A 21,233-nucleotide genomic window follows, 5' to 3' on the forward strand; every position below is an offset into this window, starting at 1 on the left:
ATGTAGATCAAGAAATCCCTTCTGAAAAATACAACCCAAACTTTTTGTCAGTCTTCACAGAACCGTTAAGGCATAAGTTGTTGGTAAAGATAGGTTAGTACTGAATGTTTGGTTAAATTTGAAGTGAACTGCATCATCTGTACCAGTAGGTGATACCAAGCTATTCATAATATTTCTTTTCCCAAAGAATTGCCTAGCAAGTTCCTCCTCTAGTGCTTTTGTTTGTTTTCCTTTGAAAACTTTGTTTTATTAATTATTTTTATTACAGGCCTGAATCGTCAGGCTTACACACTTCACAGCACTCACCATAGCACATACCCAAAGTCCATGACCCAGCCACCCTCCTCCTACCCCCATCCCCCCAGCAACCTCTAGTGCTCTTTAAACCAAAAATCAGCTCTGATAAGCCATCTTCAAGGTAGGCCTAGGATAGGTAGATCATGTGTCATTAAACCTGAGAGCCTGAACTTACACAGTGCTCAGTGGGACCCTGCAATCTATATAAAGATACAGAATAACTTTATAAAAAGTAAAAAAAAACAAAAAACAAAAACCCCAAAAAAACTACTGGGAGGGTTTTTTTTTTTTCCCCACTTTCATTTGAGTAACTCCCAACCCTGTGTGAGCTCTGATAGTTGTTCTGCTTATAGGGCCCCTCATGGAATCTCATTCTAAACATGTGCAGTGGGCGCCTGGGTGGCTCAGTGGGTTGGGCCGCTGCCTTCGGCTCAGGTCATGATCTCAGGGTCTTGGGATCGAGTACCGCATCGGGCTCTTTGCTCAGCAGGGAGCCTGCTTCCCTTCCTCTCTCTCTGCCTGCCTCTCGGCCTGCTTGTGATCTCTCTCTCTCTCTCTCTCTCTCTCTGTCAAATAAATAAATAAATAAATCTTTAAAAAAAAAAAAAAAACGTGCAGTTTAGTGTTTAGCCAAAGACTCAAGGGAGCCTGTCTGCAGATCTTAAGTTATTAAGTGGAGTAGAGTTGACATACAGTGTTACATTAGTTTCAGATGTACAATAGGATTCAAACAGTTCTGTACATTTCTCAAGATAAGTGTATTCTTTAATCCTCATCACCTATTTCACCCAACACCAAACCCACCTCTCCTCCGGCAACCACCAGTTTACTCTCTGTATTTAAGAGTCAGTCTTTTTGTCCATCTCTTTTTTGTTCTTTTGTTTTGTTTCTTAAATTCTACATGTAAGTGAAATCATTTGGTATTTGTCTTTTCTCTGACTGGCTTGTTTCGCTTAGCTTTATACTCTAGCTCCATCCATGTCAGGGCAAATGGCAAGATTTCATTCTTTTTTATGGCCAAGTGGTATTCCGTGCGCGCGAGAGACTGTGTGTGTGTCTGTGTGTCTGTGTGTGTGTGTATGTGATGCACACGTCTTTTCTTATACATTCATCTGTGGATGGACACTTGGGCTGCTTCCATATCTTGACTGTTCTGAATAATGCTGCAATAAACATAGGGCTGCGTATATCTTTTCAAATTCATGTTTTCATTTTCTTTGGGTCAATAGATACATGAAAAGACATTAGTAATCATCGGGGAAATGCAAATCAGAACCACAATGAAACATTGCCCTACACTTTCAGAATAGCTAAAGAGCATTAGATACAAGTGTTGGTGAGGATGTGGAGGAAAAGGAACCTTTGTGTACTCCTGGTGGGAATGCAAATTGGTGTAGACATTGTGGAGACATTATGGAGCTTCCTCAACAAATAAAAATAGAAATACCATATGATCCAATAATTCCACTATGGGTATGTACCCAGAGAAAATAAGAAACTTCATTTTTCTGTATTTATCAGTCTTTTCCTTTATGATTTGTCTTTGGTATAATTGTTTAAAAGAGCTCTCCTAGGGGCACCTGGGTGGCTGGGTGGCTCAGTGGGTTAAGCCGCTGCCTTCGGCTCAGGTCATGATCTCAGGGTCCTGGGATCGAGTCCCGCATCGGGCTCTCTGCTCAGCAGGGAGCCTGCTTCCCTCTCTCTCTCTCTCTGCCTGCCTCTCTGTCTACTTGTGATTTCTCTCTGTCAACTAAATAAAATCTTTAAAAAAAAAAAAAAAAAGAGCTCTCCTACCCCTAAGATATCCAAGTATGTTCTCTTCTAATGCCTATCATATTTTAAATATTTGAATGTTTATCGATTTTTAAAACTAGATCCTATGGTATAAGATAAATATCTAACTTATTTTCTCTTCCAAATGATTAGCCAAAGTGTCCCAAGTTCTATTTATGAAATAGTCTTGTCCTTTCTTACTAAATGAAATGATACCTTTATCATGTACTAAAGTCGTATATATTCCTGAATCTATTTGGGGGTTTTCTGTTCTCTTTTATTTATCTATTTGTCTACTCTGCACTATTTTCACCTGATAGTGTCACTGTGCTTATCACTCAGACTTTATAATTTTAAATTCCTTGGCTTTCTTTGCTCAATTATTAAATAAACTGAGATCATTTTTGTTAGATTCTAACTTGTTCCCAAATAAATAGTATTGAAATCTTACTTAATGTATGGATTAATTTAGAGAGAGGATATATCTTTATAATATTACATTTCTTCCTCTAGAAGCTTTTTCATTTATTCACATTTTCTTTTACTCAATAAAGGCTACTAGTCTTCTTTGGATAATTTCTAGGTATCTTTAGTCTATTCCTATACATAGATTTTATAGTTTTCGTTGCTTTTGAGCATCTGTCTTTTTGTTACTAAGTTCATTCCTAGGCAGTTTTAAAGTTTTGCTGCTATTATACATGTGCTCTTTTCTTCCCTAACTGGCTATTAAATCTCAGGTTTCCAATCTGTTTGCATATGAGTAGGTTATTCAGTATTATTTGTAGGTAAATATAATGCTTAAACTATTTCCATATATTCATTTCTAAGTCAGTCTTCTGAGACTATCCTGTAAGTTTGGCCAGTATTACACAATAAAGGTCTTTTTAAAAAATCTTTTAGTGATCTTCCTTAGACTGGGGCCAAGATACACATATTCCCATGTGAAGTTTCAGTCTCTCACATCTTTGAAGAGAATAAAATCTCTCTTAATCCGGCTTCAGCCTCTTGCTGCTATTCTTGCTCTTTCTCTTCTTCACAGCCAGACTTTTTTTTTTTTAATTCTGGTAAAATGTACACAGCATAAGCATTTTCCTTTTTAACTGTTCTTAAGTGTATAATTCAGTGGCATTAAGTACATTGAAAATGTTGTGCAGCTGTTACTGCCATCCATTTCCAGAACTTCCTCCTCATCCCATAACAGAAACTCTACATCCATTAAACAATAAACCCATTCTCCCATTCCCACCAGTCCTTGGCAACTTTGCCCCTTCTAGGCATCTCATGTAAGTGGAATCCGAGTATATGGAATATTTGTCCTTTTGTGTCAGGCTTATTTCATCTAGCATAATGTTCTCAAGGTTCATCCGTGTTGTAGCATGATCCGAATTCCTTTTTTTTTTTTTTTTTTTTTTTTTTTTTTTTAAATGAGGAACATCTCTCCTGTTTTTAACCTGCAATTTGTGCCTCATTCAGTCTTTGGCTTCTTCCTTGTCCAGTACAACAAGTGAATAGGATCACATAATTGCCAGATATGGTTGGCTCTTTTCAGTCATTACCTTGGCTTCACCCCAGTATTTGACATCACTGACCATTTCCTTCCTTGAAACTATATTATGATTGGCTTTGTAACTTTTAGCTCTTCCATTCCTCCTACTTGGTAGATCATGCCTTCTCAGTCTCCTTTGCTGAATGTCCTTTTGCCTGTTCCTCTAACTTCAGCAGCTACCTCTTTCCTGATAACTCAGTTTTATTCTGAGCCATGATCAATATCCCCATCCACCTGCTGAACATTTCCTCTCGGATATCCCGGTGGAACTTCAGACATACTTCTCACACTGAGTATTCTTCTGTCCTTATCCATCCCAGCTTTCCCCCTCCCTCCTTTACTCAATTCAGTCCTTCACTATTTGCAGTCTGGGTTTAATGGGGGCACTGGTGTTACCCAGTAGCTATACCTAGAAACCTCAAAGTTTCTTTTCCTTCTTTCCCTTGAATAAATCTCTGACCCCTGGTAAATCACTAAAGCCCTTATTATATTTTGTATGGATTTTTACAGTAAATAGTCACCTGGCTAATGTTCCAGCCTCTAGACTTACTAACCTATCATTCACATTCCTGTCAGACCTCTTTTATAAAAAATTTTAAAAAATTCAGAGCACCTGGGTGCCTCAGTGGGTTAAAGCCTCTGCCTTCAGCTCAGGTCATGATCCCAGGGTCCTGGGATCGAGCCCCGCATCAGGCTCTCTGCTCTGCAGGGAGCCTGCTTCCTCCTCTCTCTGCCTGCCTCTCTGCTTACTTGTGATTTCTCTCTATCAAATAAATAAAATCTTTTAAAAAATTTTTAAAAATTCATATTTCTTATAAAAAGGTCAAGCAATATGGAAATATGTAAAATTAAAAATTAAAGTTTCTGCCTGTCTTCTGTCCCCATCTCCCATAGTTTCTTTCACCACAGATAATATGTTTCCTTGCCATGCTTGTTTCTGTACTAGTATAAAGCATTTAATAATGACATGTGGTTTTTTAAAATTTATTTTTTTCAAGAGTTGGCATTTTCGGGGGCACCTCAGTGGTTCAGTAGGTTAAAGCCTCTGCCTTCAGCTCAGGTCATAATCCCAGGGTCCTGGGATCGAGCCCCGCATCGGGCTCTCTGCTCAGCCAGGAGTCTGCTTCCCCCTTTCTCTCTCTCTCTCTCTGCCTACTTGTGATCTTTCTGTCAAATAAATAAATAAAATCTTTAAAAAAAAAAGAATTGCCATTTTAAGAGATAATATTCTGTAAGTTGCTCTTTGCTCGTGACTATATCACGATTGTTTTTGAAATAATTTTAGACTCAAGAAATTACAAAAATAGTACAGAGTCCTGTGTACCCTTCACCCAGCTTTCTCTTGTAGTGACGTCTTACATAGCTATAGTTCACTATCAAAACCAGGGTAATTGATTTGGTATATTACCATTAACTAGATTACAGACTTTATTCAGTTTGCACTTTTTAAGGAAATCTATATTCATTTTTGTGTGTGTGTGTACAATTTTATGCAGTTTACGCCATTGTGTAGCCCCCACTGCAGTCAGTTTTGAGAACTGTTCTGTCACCACAGAACTCTCTGATGCTACTTCTCTGTATCCGCATCCCCCGACATGCGTCTACCACTGTCTTGTCCCTTGGCAACCACTTAAGTGTTTTTCATCTTTGTAGTTTTGACATTTGAGCATTTTTTTTTGTTTTTTGTTTCTGCTTATTTTTAATTTTATTTACATTCAGTTAACATACAGTGTATTATTGGTTTCAATAATTCATCATCTTATATAAGACCCAGTGCTCATTACATCACATGCCTTCCTTAATGCCCATCACCCAGTTACCCCGTCCCCCCACTCCAGCAACCCTTGGTTTGTTTCCATGGTTAAGAGTCTGTTTTGGTTTGTCTCCCTCTCTGGTTCTGTCTTGTTTTTTTTTTTTTTTTCTTTCCCTTCTTCAGTGCTCCTTTGTTTTGTTTCTTAAATTTGACATATGAATGAAATATGGTATCTGTCTTTCTCTGACTTCTTTCACTTAGCATAATACCCTCTAGCTCCATCCATGTTGTTGCAAATGGCAAGATTTCATTTTCTTTGATGGCTGAGTAGTATTCCATTGTATATATATACCACATCTTTATCCATTCATCTGTTGATGGACATCTGGGCTCTTTCCATAGTTTGGCTATTGTGGACATTGCTGCTATGAACATTGGGGTGTAGATGTCCCTTCGGATTGCTACATTTGTATCTTAGAGGTAAATACCTAGTAGTGCATTGCTGGGTGATAGGGTAGCGCTATTTTTAACTTTTTGAGGAACCTCCATGCTGTTTTCCAGAGTGACTGCACCAACTTGCGTTCCCAACAGCAGTGTAAGAGGGTTCCCCTCTCTCCACCCTCTCTGCAACATCTGTCATTTCCTGACTTGTTGACTTTAGCCGTTCTGAGCTGTGTGAGGTGGCATCTCACTGTGGTTTTGATTTCTGTTTCCCTGATGCCGATATATGAACATGTTCAGATGCTCAGCACCACTCGGCAATATATTTTTGACATTGATTTTTTTCACTAAGCATAATTGTCCTGTGATCTGTTCAAATTGTTGTATGTATCAGTACTTCATTTTTTCTAATTGTTAGTAGCATTCCATTGTGCCCGAGTCTGTTCAACCATTCACTCAGTGAAGGACTGTCAGGTTTCCAGTACTTTGTATTGTAAATAAAGCTGCTGTGAACATTTGTGTACAGGATTTTGTATGAGTATAAATTCATTTGCCCGGGATAAATGTCCAAGAAGATGATGGTATATATATGTTTTGTAAGAAGCTGCCAAACTCTTCTCCTGTGTGTCTGTACCATTTTATATTCCTACAAGCAATAGATGAATGATCTAGTTTGTCTTTAGTATTTAGTATTATCATTGTTGTTGTTTTCTTCATTTGAGTCATTCTTTAATCTCATTGTGGCTTTATTTTGCATTTCCCTAATGGCTGTTGATGTTAAACATCTTTTCTTATGTTTATGTGCCATCCATGTATTTTCTATGTTGAGGTGTCTGTGCATTTCTTTGCTCCAGTTTTAATTGTGCTGCTTTCTTTTTGTGTGTGCATTAATGAGTTTTGAGGGTTCTTTATTTTAGGTACTTGTTCTTTATTATATGTATGATTTTTAAAAATTATGAAACCAAAACTTATTGAAGTATAGTTGACATATGTCATGTTGGTTTCAGGTGTATAACATAGGGACTCAGCAGTTCCATACATTATGCTTTGCTCACCACATAAGTGTAGTTACCACCTCTCATCATAGAACATTATTACAATATTATTATGTTCCCAGTGCTATACTTCTTATCCCCATGACTGACTTATTTTATAACTGAGTGTTGGCAAGGATGTGGAGAAAAAAGAACCCTCATGCAGTATTACTGCGAATGTAAATTGGTGTAACCACTGTGGAAAACAGTAAGGAGGTTACTCAAAAAGTTAAAAATAGAAATACCATACAATCCAGTAATCCCACTGCCTTTTTTTATCCAAAGAAAATGAAAACACTAATTTGAAAAGATATATGGACCCCTAGGTTTCTTGTAGCATTATTTACAGTAGCCAAGAAATGGAAGAGGTGGAATAGATCAGGTAGATGTATGATTTACAAAGATTTTTCTCCCAGTCTTTGTCTTCTTAGTCTTTTGACTGTATCTTTGGAAGAACAGAAATGTTTAATTTTGATAAAGTCCAATTTATAATTTTTTTTCTTTTGTGGAGTACACTTCTGGTATATCTCCAGGAAGTCTGCTTAACCCCAGGTCACAAAGGTTTTTTTTCCTCTTAATATTTTCTTTTAAAAGCTTACAGTTTTAGAATTTCACAATTAAATCCATAATCCACTTTGAATTAATTTTTGTGTATGGTATGAGATTTTGGTTGAGGTTCATTTTGTTTTACCTGTGGATGTCCAGTAGTTCCATTTCATTTGTTGGGAAGGCTATCCTTTCTCCATTGAATTGCTTTGAGCACCTTTGTCAAGAATCAGTTGAGTGTATGCATCTATTTCCAGGTCTATTTTGTTCCACTGATCTACGTATCTATCCCTCTGTACAGTACAACGATTGTTGTAGCTATGTATAATAACTCTTGTCATCAGGTAGAGTGATTCCTCTCATTTAAATCTTTTTATAAATGGTTTTCTTATTCTTTTGCCTTTTTTAAAAAAAAAATTTATTTGACAGAGATCACAGGCAGGCAGAGAGAGAGAGGAAGGGAAGCAGGCTCCCTGCTGAGCAGAGAGCCGGATGCAGGGCTTGATCCCAGGACCCTGAGACGATGACCTGAGCCGAGGGCAGAGGCTTAACCCACTGAGCTACCCAGGCACCCCCCCCTTTTTAAAAGATTCTTTTGCCTTTACACATAAATTTTACTATTTTTTTAAGATTTTATTTATTTGACAGAGTGATAGAGAGCACAAGTAGGCAGAGGGAGAGAGGGAAGCAGTCTCTCCGCTGAGCAGGAAGCCTTACATGGGGCTCAATCCCAGGACCCTGCGGTCATGACCCCAGATGATGGCAGATGCTTAACCGACTGAGCCACCCAGGAGCCTCTGCACATAAATTTTAGAAGAGTATTTATATCTACAGGAAAGTCTTGCCGGGATTTTGATAAGAATTGAGGTAAATGTATAGATCAGTTTGGGGGAAAATTGGCATGATTATTGATTCCGTCGTCTTGGTATGTATTGCTCTCTCATTCTTTTTAATGTATTCCATAGCATAGATATATGTATCTTAATTTACTTAAGTATCCCCCTATTAGGTATTTAAAGTATTTCTATAATGCTGGCTCTTGAATAGCTTTTCACTATTTTTATATTTCATTGATATCATTGTGCATTTATAGGAGTATTTTTGTAGGAAATCTTCATCTGTGTTCTGGCGCAGTGGGTTGAGCCGCTGCCTTCGGCTCGGGTCATGGTCTCGGGGTCCTGGGATCGAGTCCTGCATTGGATTCTCTGCTCAGCGGGGAGCCTGCTTCCCTCTCTCTCTCTGCCTGCCTCTCCGTCTACTTATGATTTCTCTCTGTCAAATAAATAAATAAAATCTTTAAAAAAAAATTGTGTTCTAGGGACACCTGGGCGTCTCAGTGGGTTAAAGCTTCTGCCTTTGGCTCAGGTCATGATCTCAGGGTCCTGGGATCGAGCCCCACATCAGACTCTCTGCTCAGCAGGGAGCCTGCTTCCCCCTCTTTCTCTTTGCCTACTTGTGATCTCTCTCTCTCTGTCAAATTAGTAAAATCTTCAAAAAAATCATTTTAAAAAAAAGTACTTCAAAACTGCTTTGCAGGGGCGCCTGGGTGGCTCAGTGGGTTAAGCCGCTGCCTTCGGCTTAGGTTATTATCTCAGGGTCCTGGTATCGAGTCCCGCATCGGGCTCTCTGCTCAGCAGGGAGTCTGCTTCCCTCTCTCTCTCTCTCTCTCTCTTTCTGCCTGCCTCTCTGTCTACTTGTGATCTCTCTCTGTCAAATAAATAAATAAAATATTTTTTAAAAAACTGCTTTGCATAGAGTAAAGTAAAAGAGTTAAATAGCCAAACCATCTGTAACGCTTGAGGGCACACACTGTTAAAAATGGAGGACACAGGGGTGCCTGGATGGCTCAGTGGGTTGAGCCTCTGCCTTCAGCTGAAGTCATGATCTCAGGGTCCTGGGATCGGGCCCCACATCAGGCTCTCTGCTCATCAGGAAACCTGCTCCCTTCCCCCACCCGCCTGCCTCTCTGCCTACTTGTGTTCTCTCTCTGTCAAATAAATAAAATCTTCTTTAAAATGGAGGACATAAGGGTGCCTGGGTGGCTCAGTGGGTTAAGCTTCTGCCTTGGCTCAGGTCATGGTCCCAGGGTCCTGGGATCGAGCCCCACATTGGGCTCTCTACTCAGCAAGGAGCCTGCTTCCCCCTCCCCCTCTGCCTGCTTCTCGGCCTACTTGTGATATCTCTCTCTCTCTCTCTCTGTCAAATAAATAAAAGCTTTAAAAAAAGGGAGGACACAAACAGCTAGTAATCCAAACACATGAACAGGTAGTATCAGCTTTTGTAAATAGTGTAGTTTTGTAAATAGTGTAGTTTTTTTTTAAGTGTTTTTTCTTAAGATTTTTTATGTGTTTATTTGAGAGAGAGAGGAAGTTGAGAGAGAGCATGAGAGGAGAGAGGGTCAGAGGGAGAGGCAGATTCCCTGCTGAGCAGGGAGCCGGATCTGGGACTCAATCCTGGGATCCCAGCTTCAAGACCTGAGCCGAAGGCAGTTGCTTAACCAACTGAGTCACCCAGGCGCCCCAAGTGTGTTTTTTAAAATATATTCTGGGGTTGTTATTAGCAGGTGTTTCTCTAGAGTTGCATGTTGCAAAAAAAATGGGGAAAGAAGAGGTTCCGTCTTCAAAATGGTTAGGATAGAAAATTGTGCAGATGTAGAAAACACTTTTCCCTGTCTTTTTTTTTTTTAAGATTTTATTTATTTATTTTGACAGCGAGAGATCACAAGCTGGCAGAGAGGCAGGCGTGGGTGGGGGTGGGGGAGCAGGCTCCCCGCTGAGCAGAGAGCCTGACGCGGGGCTCGATCCCAACACCCTGAGATCATGACCTGAGCTGAAGGCAGAGGCCCAACCCACTGAGCCACCCAGGTGCCCCTTCCCTGTGTTTTAAATGAGAGCAGTGAGATGTTAAAGGGTTAGTTTAGGTTTAGGTTTCAAAACCAATTCAAGTAAGGTCTAAATTCTTCAATTATAGGCTGGAATTATAGCCACATGGCAAGTACCTGTAAGTAGAAGAGTCACTGTACCCAAAGAAGCTGATGTTGTATTGGCTTGATGAGGGAGGCCTGTAGACTGTGTGCCACGTGTTTGCCCTAGTATCACACGTTACTCTCAACATGAAGAAGCTTTCTGATAACGTCTGCAGTCTTGTCTCCTATCAGTATTTTGAGGACCAGCCTACTGGTGGCCCTAGGAGATTAGAACTCTGGAAACTTGAGCTGCAGTCTTCTTATCACTCAAACTGTTCTTGATGGTGAGCCGGCTCTGGCTGTCTTTATATGTGTCCTGAATATCTTGATGGTTGACTTTGTTTTCTTTCTGGTTTGTGTTTTCTTTCTGGTTTGTTTGTGTTTGGCATGGTCAACTTGTGTGAGGATACCATTTTTATTGCCTCTTTGAAAGAACAGAAATCCTATCTGAGGTTTTAACTGAAAGAGACTTTGTTGTTCATACAATAGCTTGTAATAACCAGATTAAGTCTGGCATGAAAGTGGCACATATATACATAGTATGTTTTTTATTCTGTGCATCCTAATAAATAGTAGGTCTAATTCAGGGATCACCTCCTCTGTGAAGCCTTTCCTAAATCCTTTTTCCCTCTCACTTCCCAGAATTGGCCACTTCTTCCTCTGTGCCTCTACTGTACACTGTATGAATTTTTCCCCTTCATTATATTGCCCTATTTGTTTATAGTCTGTCTCACTGGACGAGACCATAAGCTTCTTGAGGACGTAGTCTATATCATATCGTTCTCCTTTCTGCCTGGCACATAGAAGGTACTCAAAAATGTTTTAAGAATGAACGCATGCGGGGGTGGGGGCGCCTGGGTGGCTCAGTGGGTTAAGCCTCTGCCTTCAGCTCAGGTCATGATCCCAGGGTCCTGGGATCAAGCCCCGAATCTAGCTCTCTGCTCCACGGGGAGTCTGCTTCCTCCTCTCTCTCTGCCTGCTTCTCTGCCTACTTGTGGTCTCTGTCTGTCAAATAAATAAATAAAATCTTTAAAAACAAAAAAGAATGAATGCATGGGTGAGGGGTGCCTGGGTGGCTCAGTGGGTTGGGCCTCTGCCTTTGGCTCAGGTCATGATCCCAGGGTATTGGGATTGAGCCCTGCTTTGGGCTCTCTGCTCAGCGGGGAGTCTGCTTCCCCTCTCTCTCTCTCTGCCTGCCTCTCTACCTACTTGTGATTTTTGTCTGTCAAATAAATAAAATCTTTTTTTAAAAAAAAAAGAATGAATGCATGGGTGAATGACCAGAATATTAAAGAACATTAAAGTCAGGGATTAAAAACTCAAATGCCTTCAGGGTCCAGGCAAAAATAAGTTAAGCAGACCTGGTAGGGAGGACGATAGCCTGCAAAACACATGCCTTATCTAAAAGGGGCAGCTGCTCTTCAGCTCCAGCCCATCGGTGCTTTGTGGGAATGATGACTCTGTTACCACATCTTTTTTAAGAGAAGCCAGATATTTGGGTTTTTATATGAAATTTTTCAGTTAACTAAATATTGTCAACTAATGAAGATTTTCCTGAATTTTTTTTATTGAGGTATAATTTATACACAAAAAAGTATATATGTTATGGGTATACTGCTCAGTCTGACTTCACAGACTGCAGTGATTTTTTTTATGTGGGCCAGACAAAACTGGATTGACTTGCCAGGCACCCGTCTGCAGCTATGACAAAGACCATATCGGGAACAGTATTGGCTAGTTAAGAATCACTTGATAGGGGTGCCTGGCTGACTCAGTGGGTTAAAGCCTCTGCCTTCAGGTCAGGTCATGATCCCGGGGTCCTGGGTTCGAGCCCCGCATTGGGCTCTCTGCTTGGCAGGGAGCTTGCTTCCCACCCTCACCCCCGCCTGCCTCTCTGCCTACTTGTGATCTCTGTCTGTCGAATAAATAAATAAAATCTTTAAAAAACAAAAAGAATCACTTGATAGGTAAAAGTGTCTCAGAGCGGTGTGTAGAATTGATTTGGATTATGATTCAAAGAAAGCAGATGTAAAGGAAACTTTATGAAACAATTGGTGAATTTAAATGTTGACTGGCTATTTAATAGTATTACACAATTATTGTTAATTCTTTCATATGTAATATAGCTGGTCTGGTGTGAATATACATATATATTTATTTATTTATTTATTTATTTATTTATTCAAGTTTTTAGAGCAGTTCAGGGAACAGTCGAGTGGAAGGTACAGAGTTCTTATAGATCCCCCCCCACCTCCACATGTGCATAGCCTCTCCCATTATCAACATCCTCTAGCAAGTGGTGCGTTTGTCACATTTGATAAACCTACACTGACACATCATAATGGCCCAAAGCCCATAGTTTACATTAGGGCTCATTCTTGGTGTACGTTCTGTGGGTAGATACGTATAATGATACGTATCTGCCATGATCATGTGTAGTTATTTTTAGAAGAGTACTCAGAGACACACATAGGTTTTAAAATAATTACAGGTGAGATAAATGAATCAGTGCTGGAATTTGCTTCAGAATAATTTGGGAGGAGTGTAGAAGTTGAAGTGTAAGTGAAACAGGATTGGCCATGTATTGACAATCACTGAAGGTGGGCAATGGGTACATGGAAGTTCATCATATTGTCTGTTTTTGTATTTGTTTGAAATTCTCACCTCCAAAAGTAGAGCAAGAGTCTAAGATGAAGCCGGGGCACGGTTTTTCGGGTCTAGGATAACATGGGACACTACTGCTGGTGACAGAAGTAAATTTATGGAACTGAAGTCTGCAAAAGTCATGGCATTTTTCTTTTTTCTTTTGTAGGGCCTGAAAGTCAGTATACTAAGACTGCTCAGGAGATTGTAAATGTCTGTTACCAGACACTGACTGAGGTAGGTGGTAAAGAGAAGGTCTTCTTGGGATGTAGCATTCTGGAATATCTTTGTTCCTTTGGGTGGAAGTCTTCCCTGCCTATATCATTTTCATATGTAACCTCCCACCTCATATCCCTCATTTCCTTTCCTGCTTTATTTTCATACCTGGTGCTAAACATTTTTAACAAATTATATGATTATTTACTTTAATTATAATAAGTGACCTGTCACTAGAAGAAGCTCCATGAAGACAAGGATTTTTTTTGTCTGCTTTGTTTACCTTTATTTTATTTTGTTTACTAAGTAGGCTCCACTCCCATCGTGGGGTTCAGACTCACAGCCCTGAGATCAACAGTCAGATGCTCTACCGACAGCCAGCCAGGCACTTTCAGTGCCTAAAACCTACATTCAGTAAATTCACTAATTTTCTTTATTTCTCAGTATGATGAGCATTTGACTCAACTTGAGAAGGATATTTGTACAGCTAAGGAAGCAGCTTTGGAGGAAGCAGAATTAGAAAGCTTGGACCCAATGACCCCAGGGCCTTATACACCTCAGGTAAGTCTGAAGACTAGGAACTGCCTCTTAGAGTTTTCTTATTGGTTTGGGGGAATTGGGAGCATGTTAACAGTTATGTTTACTGAGATGCCCTTCTTCTCTGTCCTTCCTCTTCATATGCCTTTCGTGTGCTTTCTTGTCTTCTCAAAGGCTAAGGTGAGTGAGGGCCATGGGTCTTGGTGGCCTTGTGGAATCCAGAAGAAGCAGGTGTGGGATGAATGAGTGGGGTGGGGTCTTAGTTCTTTGGGCAGTGTTTAGGAATACCAGATTCCTGACTGCTATGGCCATAGGTATCCTCTTCAGTCTCTGGAGTTTCCTTACCCATGAATTGGGGTTCTAGGATATCCCTAGGGGATAGAATTCTCAATTAAAGGCATTGGCCACATTGTTCCTGTGCCTCATAGATGTCCGATTACTCATTTCTTCAGATGTGTCTCAGTGTAGCTCAGATGTCACCCCTTTTCCTGGATTGATTCCCTCTACTTGTAAATGAGGACAGGTAACATTTATAATGTTCTTAAAGTTACATGTCACAAGAGTAGGGAGCAAGGTTAAAAGGAAATTTTTAGTCTTTGTGTTCTGTCACTTGAATATATTGGAACATAAGCATATGTTTCCATATTTGAAGACTAGGACTTAGCAGAATATAGCTGGTGCTTGGTTTCTGTGTTGAAGGCACTATGGTAAAGTGGGAAGTATGAATTTTGGCAATAAAACAGGCCTGGGTTTGAATCTTAGCTCTCCTCTTACCTAGCTTTGTGAACTTGGCAAGTTAGCTTAAATGCTCTCAGTCTCTTTTTCTATAAAATGTACTTTTCAAGATTATTATAAACATTAAATGAGTTAATTTGCCTGGCACATAGGAGACATTCAGTAAATGTTTCCTTGTCTGTGTGAAGATTGTCTGCAAAGTTCTCAGACTTCCTTTCAAATTTCACCAAATATTTTTTTGTTTTTTAATAGTTTTTTTTTTTTTGACACAGAGAGAGAGATCACAAGTAGGCAGAGAGGCAGGCAGAGAGGGGGGGGGAAGCAGGCTCCTCACTGAGTGGAGAGCCCGATGCGGGGCTCAATCCCAGGACCCTGAGATCATGACCCGAGCCAAAGGCAGAGGCTTAACCCACTGAGCCACCCAGGTGCCCCAAATTTCACCAAATATTTTAATGCAGAATTCTCCCAATTCCCACTGGAAAACTTTTGTTCATTCTGCTCTGAACTGATACTGCTGCCTGTATGATCTCTGTTGGATTATTGCTGTTTGTATTTCATGCACTCTCCCTATCTTTTACTCTCTCTCACCCCAAAACCTAGGTTACTGAGGGGCCAAGTATAAAGAGCCCTAAGATACTACTTCAGGCCCAGAACAAGGAAAGGCTCTTGGAGTATGTGGGCAGATTGGGTCCGGGGGGCTTGGGTGAGTGATGTTGCCCAGAAAGGTCCTTTTTGCTTATACGCCCACAGCTCCCACGAGGTCCTTTCTGGTAAGTTAAAGCCTGGGTTTTAGCCATCACTTCTCAGAAGAGTCTCGCCACTGAGCAGCACCTGCTTAGCTTTAATCCATGACAGCATAAACCTAATCCTTTGGTGAGTCAACGCCTTAGACCCAGAGGTTATCTTCCTTTCTTTCCTGCTCCTCCCACACTGTCTCAGGTAGCTGAGGAAAGCCTGGCAACTATTCTCCCTTCTGAGCAGTTGCTGTCATTCGGTACAGTTAGAGGGTCCCCTGCGAAGAGCAGGGTGTAGATAGCGCCTCTTCATTATTCCAGTTCACCCTCTCATCGTTGCCTTCACTCAGATGTGCACACTATGAAACAGTAAGCCCCATGTGTTTTCTCTTAGCCTGAGGACGATGCCCCTGCGTGATTGTCCTTACTCATCACTACTTTCCAACCCAGTGTTATCAAAGGGTTTGTCATAATTCTGGTTGTATGGAAACATAACAGTAATCTTACTTTACTTCCATCCCTAAACAGTGGTAGTCAGTACCGTGTTTTCACTCAGTTGTTCCCATCAGGCTTGAATTACACCCTACATTGCACCTAACACTTGATCTAAAATTGCTCACTTTGCAGTTTCCCACTAGCTCCTCATTCCCTGATTTTCTCTTCTGTTCAACCACTAGTTTACCTACTCTGTAGTGCTTTAAATTCTGTTACCTCTTTTTCCAAAACCCTCTTCAGTCATCCTTGCTTGTTTGCTTTTAAAAACACCCGACAAAGTAACATATATGTGGGGTTCGTTGGGCAATACAAAGGAGAAATAAGGGGCACCTGGGTGGCTCAGTCATTAAGTGGTTGCTGCTTTCAGCTCGGGTCATCATCCCAGGGTCCTGGGATCGAGCCCCACATAGGGCTCCTTGCTCAGCAGGGAGCCCTTCTTCTCCCTCTCCCACTCCCCCTGCTTCTGTTCCCTCTCTTGCTGTGTCTTTCAAACAAATAAAATCTTTTAAAAATATTTTATTTATTTATTTAGTTAGTTAGTTATTTGACAGAGAGATCACAAGTAGGCAGAGAGGCAGGCGGGGGAGGGGGGAGGCAGGCTCTCTGCTGAGCAGAGAGCCTGGTGTGGGGCTCGATCCCAGGACCCCAAGACCATGACCTGAGCCGAAGGCAGGAGCTTAACCCACCGAGCCACCCAGGCGCCCCAATCAATAAAATCTTTTTTTAAAAAAAAAAGGAGAAATAAGTTACCTAGAGTTAAGTCCACCAGTCCAAAAGAACCAGCCACTGTGAACATTTTGGTGTGTTTCTTTCAAATCTCTGGGGTGTGTGTGTGTGTGTGTGTGTGCGCACGTGCACATGTTCACGCACATGTGCATGTGCACACCAGGGTATGTAGACACTTTTAAAGTGAAGTTGGTCAGTATGATTTTGTGTCTTACTGTTTTCACTTCACATTATGTTATGGACATTCTACCTCATACGTCTTTGAAAACATGGTTTTTAAATAGCTGCATTATACTTCTACCCCCCAGAGTTTTAGAGAATGCTTTCCTACTTCTCCAGCCTGTTTATCAGTTCCTCCTGCCCTCCTGTCACTGAAAAGTCCATTTGCTAAATCCCTCTTCTCTTCAGGAGAGGGAAGAGAGAAAGGATCTGTAATTTATTGAATTACAAATTATCTTCATTCTCCCAACAGCCTCGAGAGGCAGACATTATCATCCATGTTTTATAATTGAGGAAACCAAGGCTTAGAGTGATTAAATAGTTTGTTGAAGTTACTCAGCTAGCAAGTGGTGGAGCAAGGACTCAAACCCGGGGTATTTTGTTCCAAAGCCCGTATTGTTTTGTTTTGTTTTGTTTTGTTTTTTACCACACCATTTTGCCTCATAGCATTCTCTGATGAGCTCACAAACTATTAACCCACTACATGCTCTTGTTGGAATTGGAATTCCTTTATGCAATTTCCTATTAGAGGCCTCTACACCAAACAAGATTGCACAGGTATGAAGGCCTAGGCCTGCCAACAATAAGACAAGGCTTAGAGGACACTAGGTTATTGACCAGAAAGACTGTCAGGACATAGAATTATCCCACAGCTTTGATGCTTTTCTGTTTTAGGCTTCTGATATGAGTCAAACATCAGATTCCTCTCTGCTAGAATGAGCAAACATTTGTAGGATTCCCCAAAACCTGCCCATAAAGCTGTGTCAAACTGTTTCTCTTTAAATGGATTGTTCTGCATGACCTTTTTCTGCAGTGAGTGCTCTAAAAGGGAGTTCTGGATTTCTTACTCCCTTTCCTAAACAGAAGCTAAGTTGTACATTTGTGCCACAGCCTCCTGATTTGTATGACACCAACACGTCCCTCAGTATGTCTCGAGATGCCTCTGTATTTCAAGATGAGAGCAGTATGTCTGTCCTGGATATTCCCGCTGCCTCTCCAGAGAAGCAGGTGACGCAGGTAGGATGTTCTTCTTCTCGTTGCGGCATTGGTAATGTGCTTTGGTGTGGGGAGTGGGAGAGAGATGATGTTGATACGTGACATGCATCATGAATGATTGGGCCCCTTTGGCCCTGGGCATGAAGGCTTAGAAGTGGGTTTTCGAGGTGGGCTGGTGGCAGGTCTCATGACCGGCATGGTCTTCTGTCTGTCCCCATGGGCAGAGTCAGGCACAACAGCTCCTCAGGGAAGGCACAAGTATGAAAAGTGTATGAGGCATCAGAACAACCTCACAGGTGACTAGAAAGACCAATTGCATTCAAAGACAGAGTTCAAAATAATTGGCCCTGCTACCGTACTGTATGGATGCTATAATCGAAGTTAAAATTATTTATAAAATTAAGTTAAATTTTTAAAAATTGGCCTGGTCTAGAGTGCCCGAAGATGCTCCTGATCTGAAGCCAAAAATCCTATCAGCTGCTCTGTCAGGCTTCCACTGGAGAGTACAAAACCCAGGAGAGTTTTTCTATCCCGAAGAGTCCTAACAGAAGCTAAGGAAAGCTTGGGTTAGGAAGGAAGAGTCTCCTTGTGATGATACAGCAAGAGCAGACCAAGGACCTTCCTATTCGGGTTTTTTGTTTCTTGTTGGTTTGTTGTTTTTGTTTTTGCTTTTTTTTTTATAACTATACCAGTGATTTCCAAAGAATGGGAAAAAGCACACATGCCTTGAGCTGTGTAAACAGCCCCCACTAGCTGTGGGGTTGGCTGGGATGTCAGGGAGGAGCATCTGGCCTGGGTAAGAGCCCGTGGTTAACTCCTACAGGCACGTCCCTCAATGATGTGCTGTTTGTGTTCCTTACTCAGATGCACCAGGGCCGAGGTAGGCTGGGCGAGGAAGACTCTGATGTAGATATTGAAGGGTATGATGATGAGGAGGAGGATGGGAAACCTAAGACTCCAGCCCCAGTGAGTATGCTTATAGAAGGCTTATGGTTACGTTACACCCTCGTACGATAGGAGCCCCACTAGCACAGGGCAGGCCAAATCCCAAGCTGATATCAGAGAGTCCGTAGTGAGGCCCAATCAGACTTTAATCCTTGGAAAATTAGCTAAATGAATTCATCCACCACAATTACTTACCTTCTTGTGAGGCAGCAAGGGGGGTGCTGGTGGTGGCTTCTGGTCTCTTACTTGGTCGAGTGATGGGACTTTGTCCTCAACTGGTCCCATTCAGGAAGGCGAAGATGCAGATGGCGATCTTGCCGATGAAGAGGAAGGAGCCGTGCAGCAGCCTCAAGCCAGTGTCCTATACGAAGACTTGCTTATGTCTGAAGGAGAAGATGATGAGGAAGATGCTGGGAGTGACGAAGAAGGAGACAATCCTTTCTCTGGTAGGTCTTGTCCGTGACTTCTGTTCTACGTAGCTCACCATAGCACCCTAAGGACTGGATAGGAAACTCTGGGCCACGTGTGCTTTTACCAGAAACTGCTCTTTTCTTGAAGTCTCATTAATAGACCCAGAGTCCTCAGTGCTCACAGGATGAGGACCTTCATCAGCCTTTGAGGAGGTAAAGAAATGTAACATAGAAGTTCAAAAGGTCATTGTGGAAGAGGCAATGCCTCAGTAGCATCTTTGACTTGAATATTTGATAAAGAAGAGCGAAGAGGTGTTGTGTTTATAATAGGGAAGTGGTGGGAGGGGATAAGGAAATAAGATCATCCTTTACTCAGCCGTAAGAAAGAATGAGATCCTGCCATTTGTGGTGACATGATTGGACCTATAGAGGGTATAATGTTGAGGTAAATAAGTCAGTTAGAGAAAGACAAAATACCACATGATTACACTCATATGTGGGATCTAAAAAAACCGTACAAAGCAGAAACAGACCCCTAAGTACAGAGAACAAACTGATGGTTTTCAGAGCACAGTGGGGTAGGAGGGGTGGGCAGATGGGTGTGAAGGGGAGAGGGAGATCTAGACTTCCAGTGACGGAATGAATAAGCCACGGGAATAAAAGCACAGCATATGGAATGTAGTCCATGATATTGTAATAGTATTGCACGTTGACAGATGGTAGCTACATTTGCAGCAAGCATAGCATGCAGTGCTGTATGTACTGCCAAACCACTGTGTTGTAATCCTGAAACTAATAACGTTGTACGTCAACTATCCTTCAGTTTAAAAAAAAAAAGATCCTACTTAGTTTATTTTGTCAATTAATGACAATGGCATGGAAAAGTACAGGAGAAGATTGGGAGAAAAACAAAACTGGACTGAGATGAGAAAAGGAAGTGGTTATTTGGGTTCTGTTTCCACACTGTGGTCTTGCTAATGTTGGTCCGAGGTGAAGAGTCCAGGCGGGGTGCCTGTGTAGATGGAGGGCAGGAACTGGTTTGGAAAGACCAAGCCAAAGATGGCAATTCTGTCCAGCTTATCTCAGGACCGTCCTCTTTTTACAGCTATCCAGCTGAGTGAAAGCGGAAGCGACTCCGATGTGGGATCCAGTGGGATAAGACCCAAACAGCCCCGCATGCTTCAGGAGAACACAAGGATGGGCATGGAAAATGAAGAAAGCATGATGTCCTATGAGGGAGACGGTGGGGAGGCTTCTCATGGTTTGGAGGACAGCAACATCAGGTAATCGGCAGCAACACACTCCAGGGCTGTGGCCTCAGGGCCCAACTGTGATGGCAGAGGGCCCAGCCTCAGATTACTTTCATCCAACAAACATTTCCACAGCTCCCTCAAGGGCCAGGCATTGTGCTGGGCCCTTGGGGAGACACAGAGGAACAAGCCATATCCTGCCCTCAAGGAGCTCACAGTCTCGTGGAAGAGACTGATAACAAACAAAATCATTGCAAGTACAGTGTGCTGAGTGCAGAATGCCAAGTTGCTGCTGAGGAGGGGGTATCTCCCTCTGCTTGGAGGGGGCAGGGAAAGCATGGAAGATGAGGGAACATGAACCTGGCAGTAAGGCCAAATAGGAGTCTGCTAAGTAGAAAAGTGGCAGGAGGTGAGGAGACCCTTAGAGACAGAACAGTAGGTCCAAAGGCACAGAAACCAAAGGATGTTCCAGGGTGAAGGGAGGTTGTGGGGAGTTGTGGCTCCAGAAGCAACAGGCATTTTATCGTTGAGGACCTTACATGACATGTTAAGACACTTGGAGCTTGGGTAATAGGAATCATCACTTCAAGGAGAAAGAAGTAACGTCAGATTTTTATGTTCAGTAACTCTAGGGTAATTGTAAGGATTTCAAATGGGATCTGTCAGAAGTGGGGGAAAGAAAGGGATATATTTAAGAGCTATTCAGAGGATAGATCAGTTGGATTTGGGAGATACGGACATAAAATGAATGGGAATGTCACTGAGAGAGGGAAGTGGAAAGAGTATTCGATGAGGTGGGAAAGGAGGGGAAAATGAATTTGTCTTTGGACATGTTAGATTTAAGGTACATCAGATACATCTAACCACATGTGTCCAGCAAGCAATTAGAGTCTTTATGTACTCCTTAAGCAAATATTTATCACAAGTTCAAAAGCAACTAAGGTGTGTTCCCTTCTTTCAAGGAGCTCAGTG

The 21,233-nt window shown here is 41.6% G+C and overlaps 1 protein-coding gene across 8 annotated transcripts in view; it reads left to right on the top strand.

The window, feature by feature from the left end:
• The window catches only part of TAF1 (TATA-box binding protein associated factor 1), a 76,586-nt gene that overhangs the window by 46,364 nt on the left and 8,989 nt on the right, over nt 1–21,233 (top strand). For 4 of the 8 annotated variants that reach the window (XM_059156646.1, XM_059156641.1, XM_059156642.1 and 1 more), the window contains exons 33-38: nt 13,168–13,235; nt 13,659–13,775; nt 17,552–17,677; nt 18,521–18,622; nt 18,891–19,047; nt 20,117–20,294. In XM_059156646.1, the coding sequence (XP_059012629.1) occupies nt 13,168–13,235; nt 13,659–13,775; nt 17,552–17,677; nt 18,521–18,622; nt 18,891–19,047; nt 20,117–20,294 (748 nt within the window). Of the gene's footprint in view, nt 1–13,167; nt 13,236–13,658; nt 13,776–17,551; nt 17,678–18,089; nt 18,487–18,520; nt 18,623–18,890; nt 19,048–20,116; nt 20,295–21,233 lie in introns of those variants that run through there. The other 4 variants (XM_059156645.1, XM_059156647.1, XM_059156648.1 and 1 more) reach the window with 3 other exon arrangements.

This window comes from Mustela lutreola, chromosome X (genome assembly GCF_030435805.1).
Source record: "Mustela lutreola isolate mMusLut2 chromosome X, mMusLut2.pri, whole genome shotgun sequence".
Lineage (NCBI taxonomy): Eukaryota > Metazoa > Chordata > Mammalia > Carnivora > Mustelidae > Mustela > Mustela lutreola.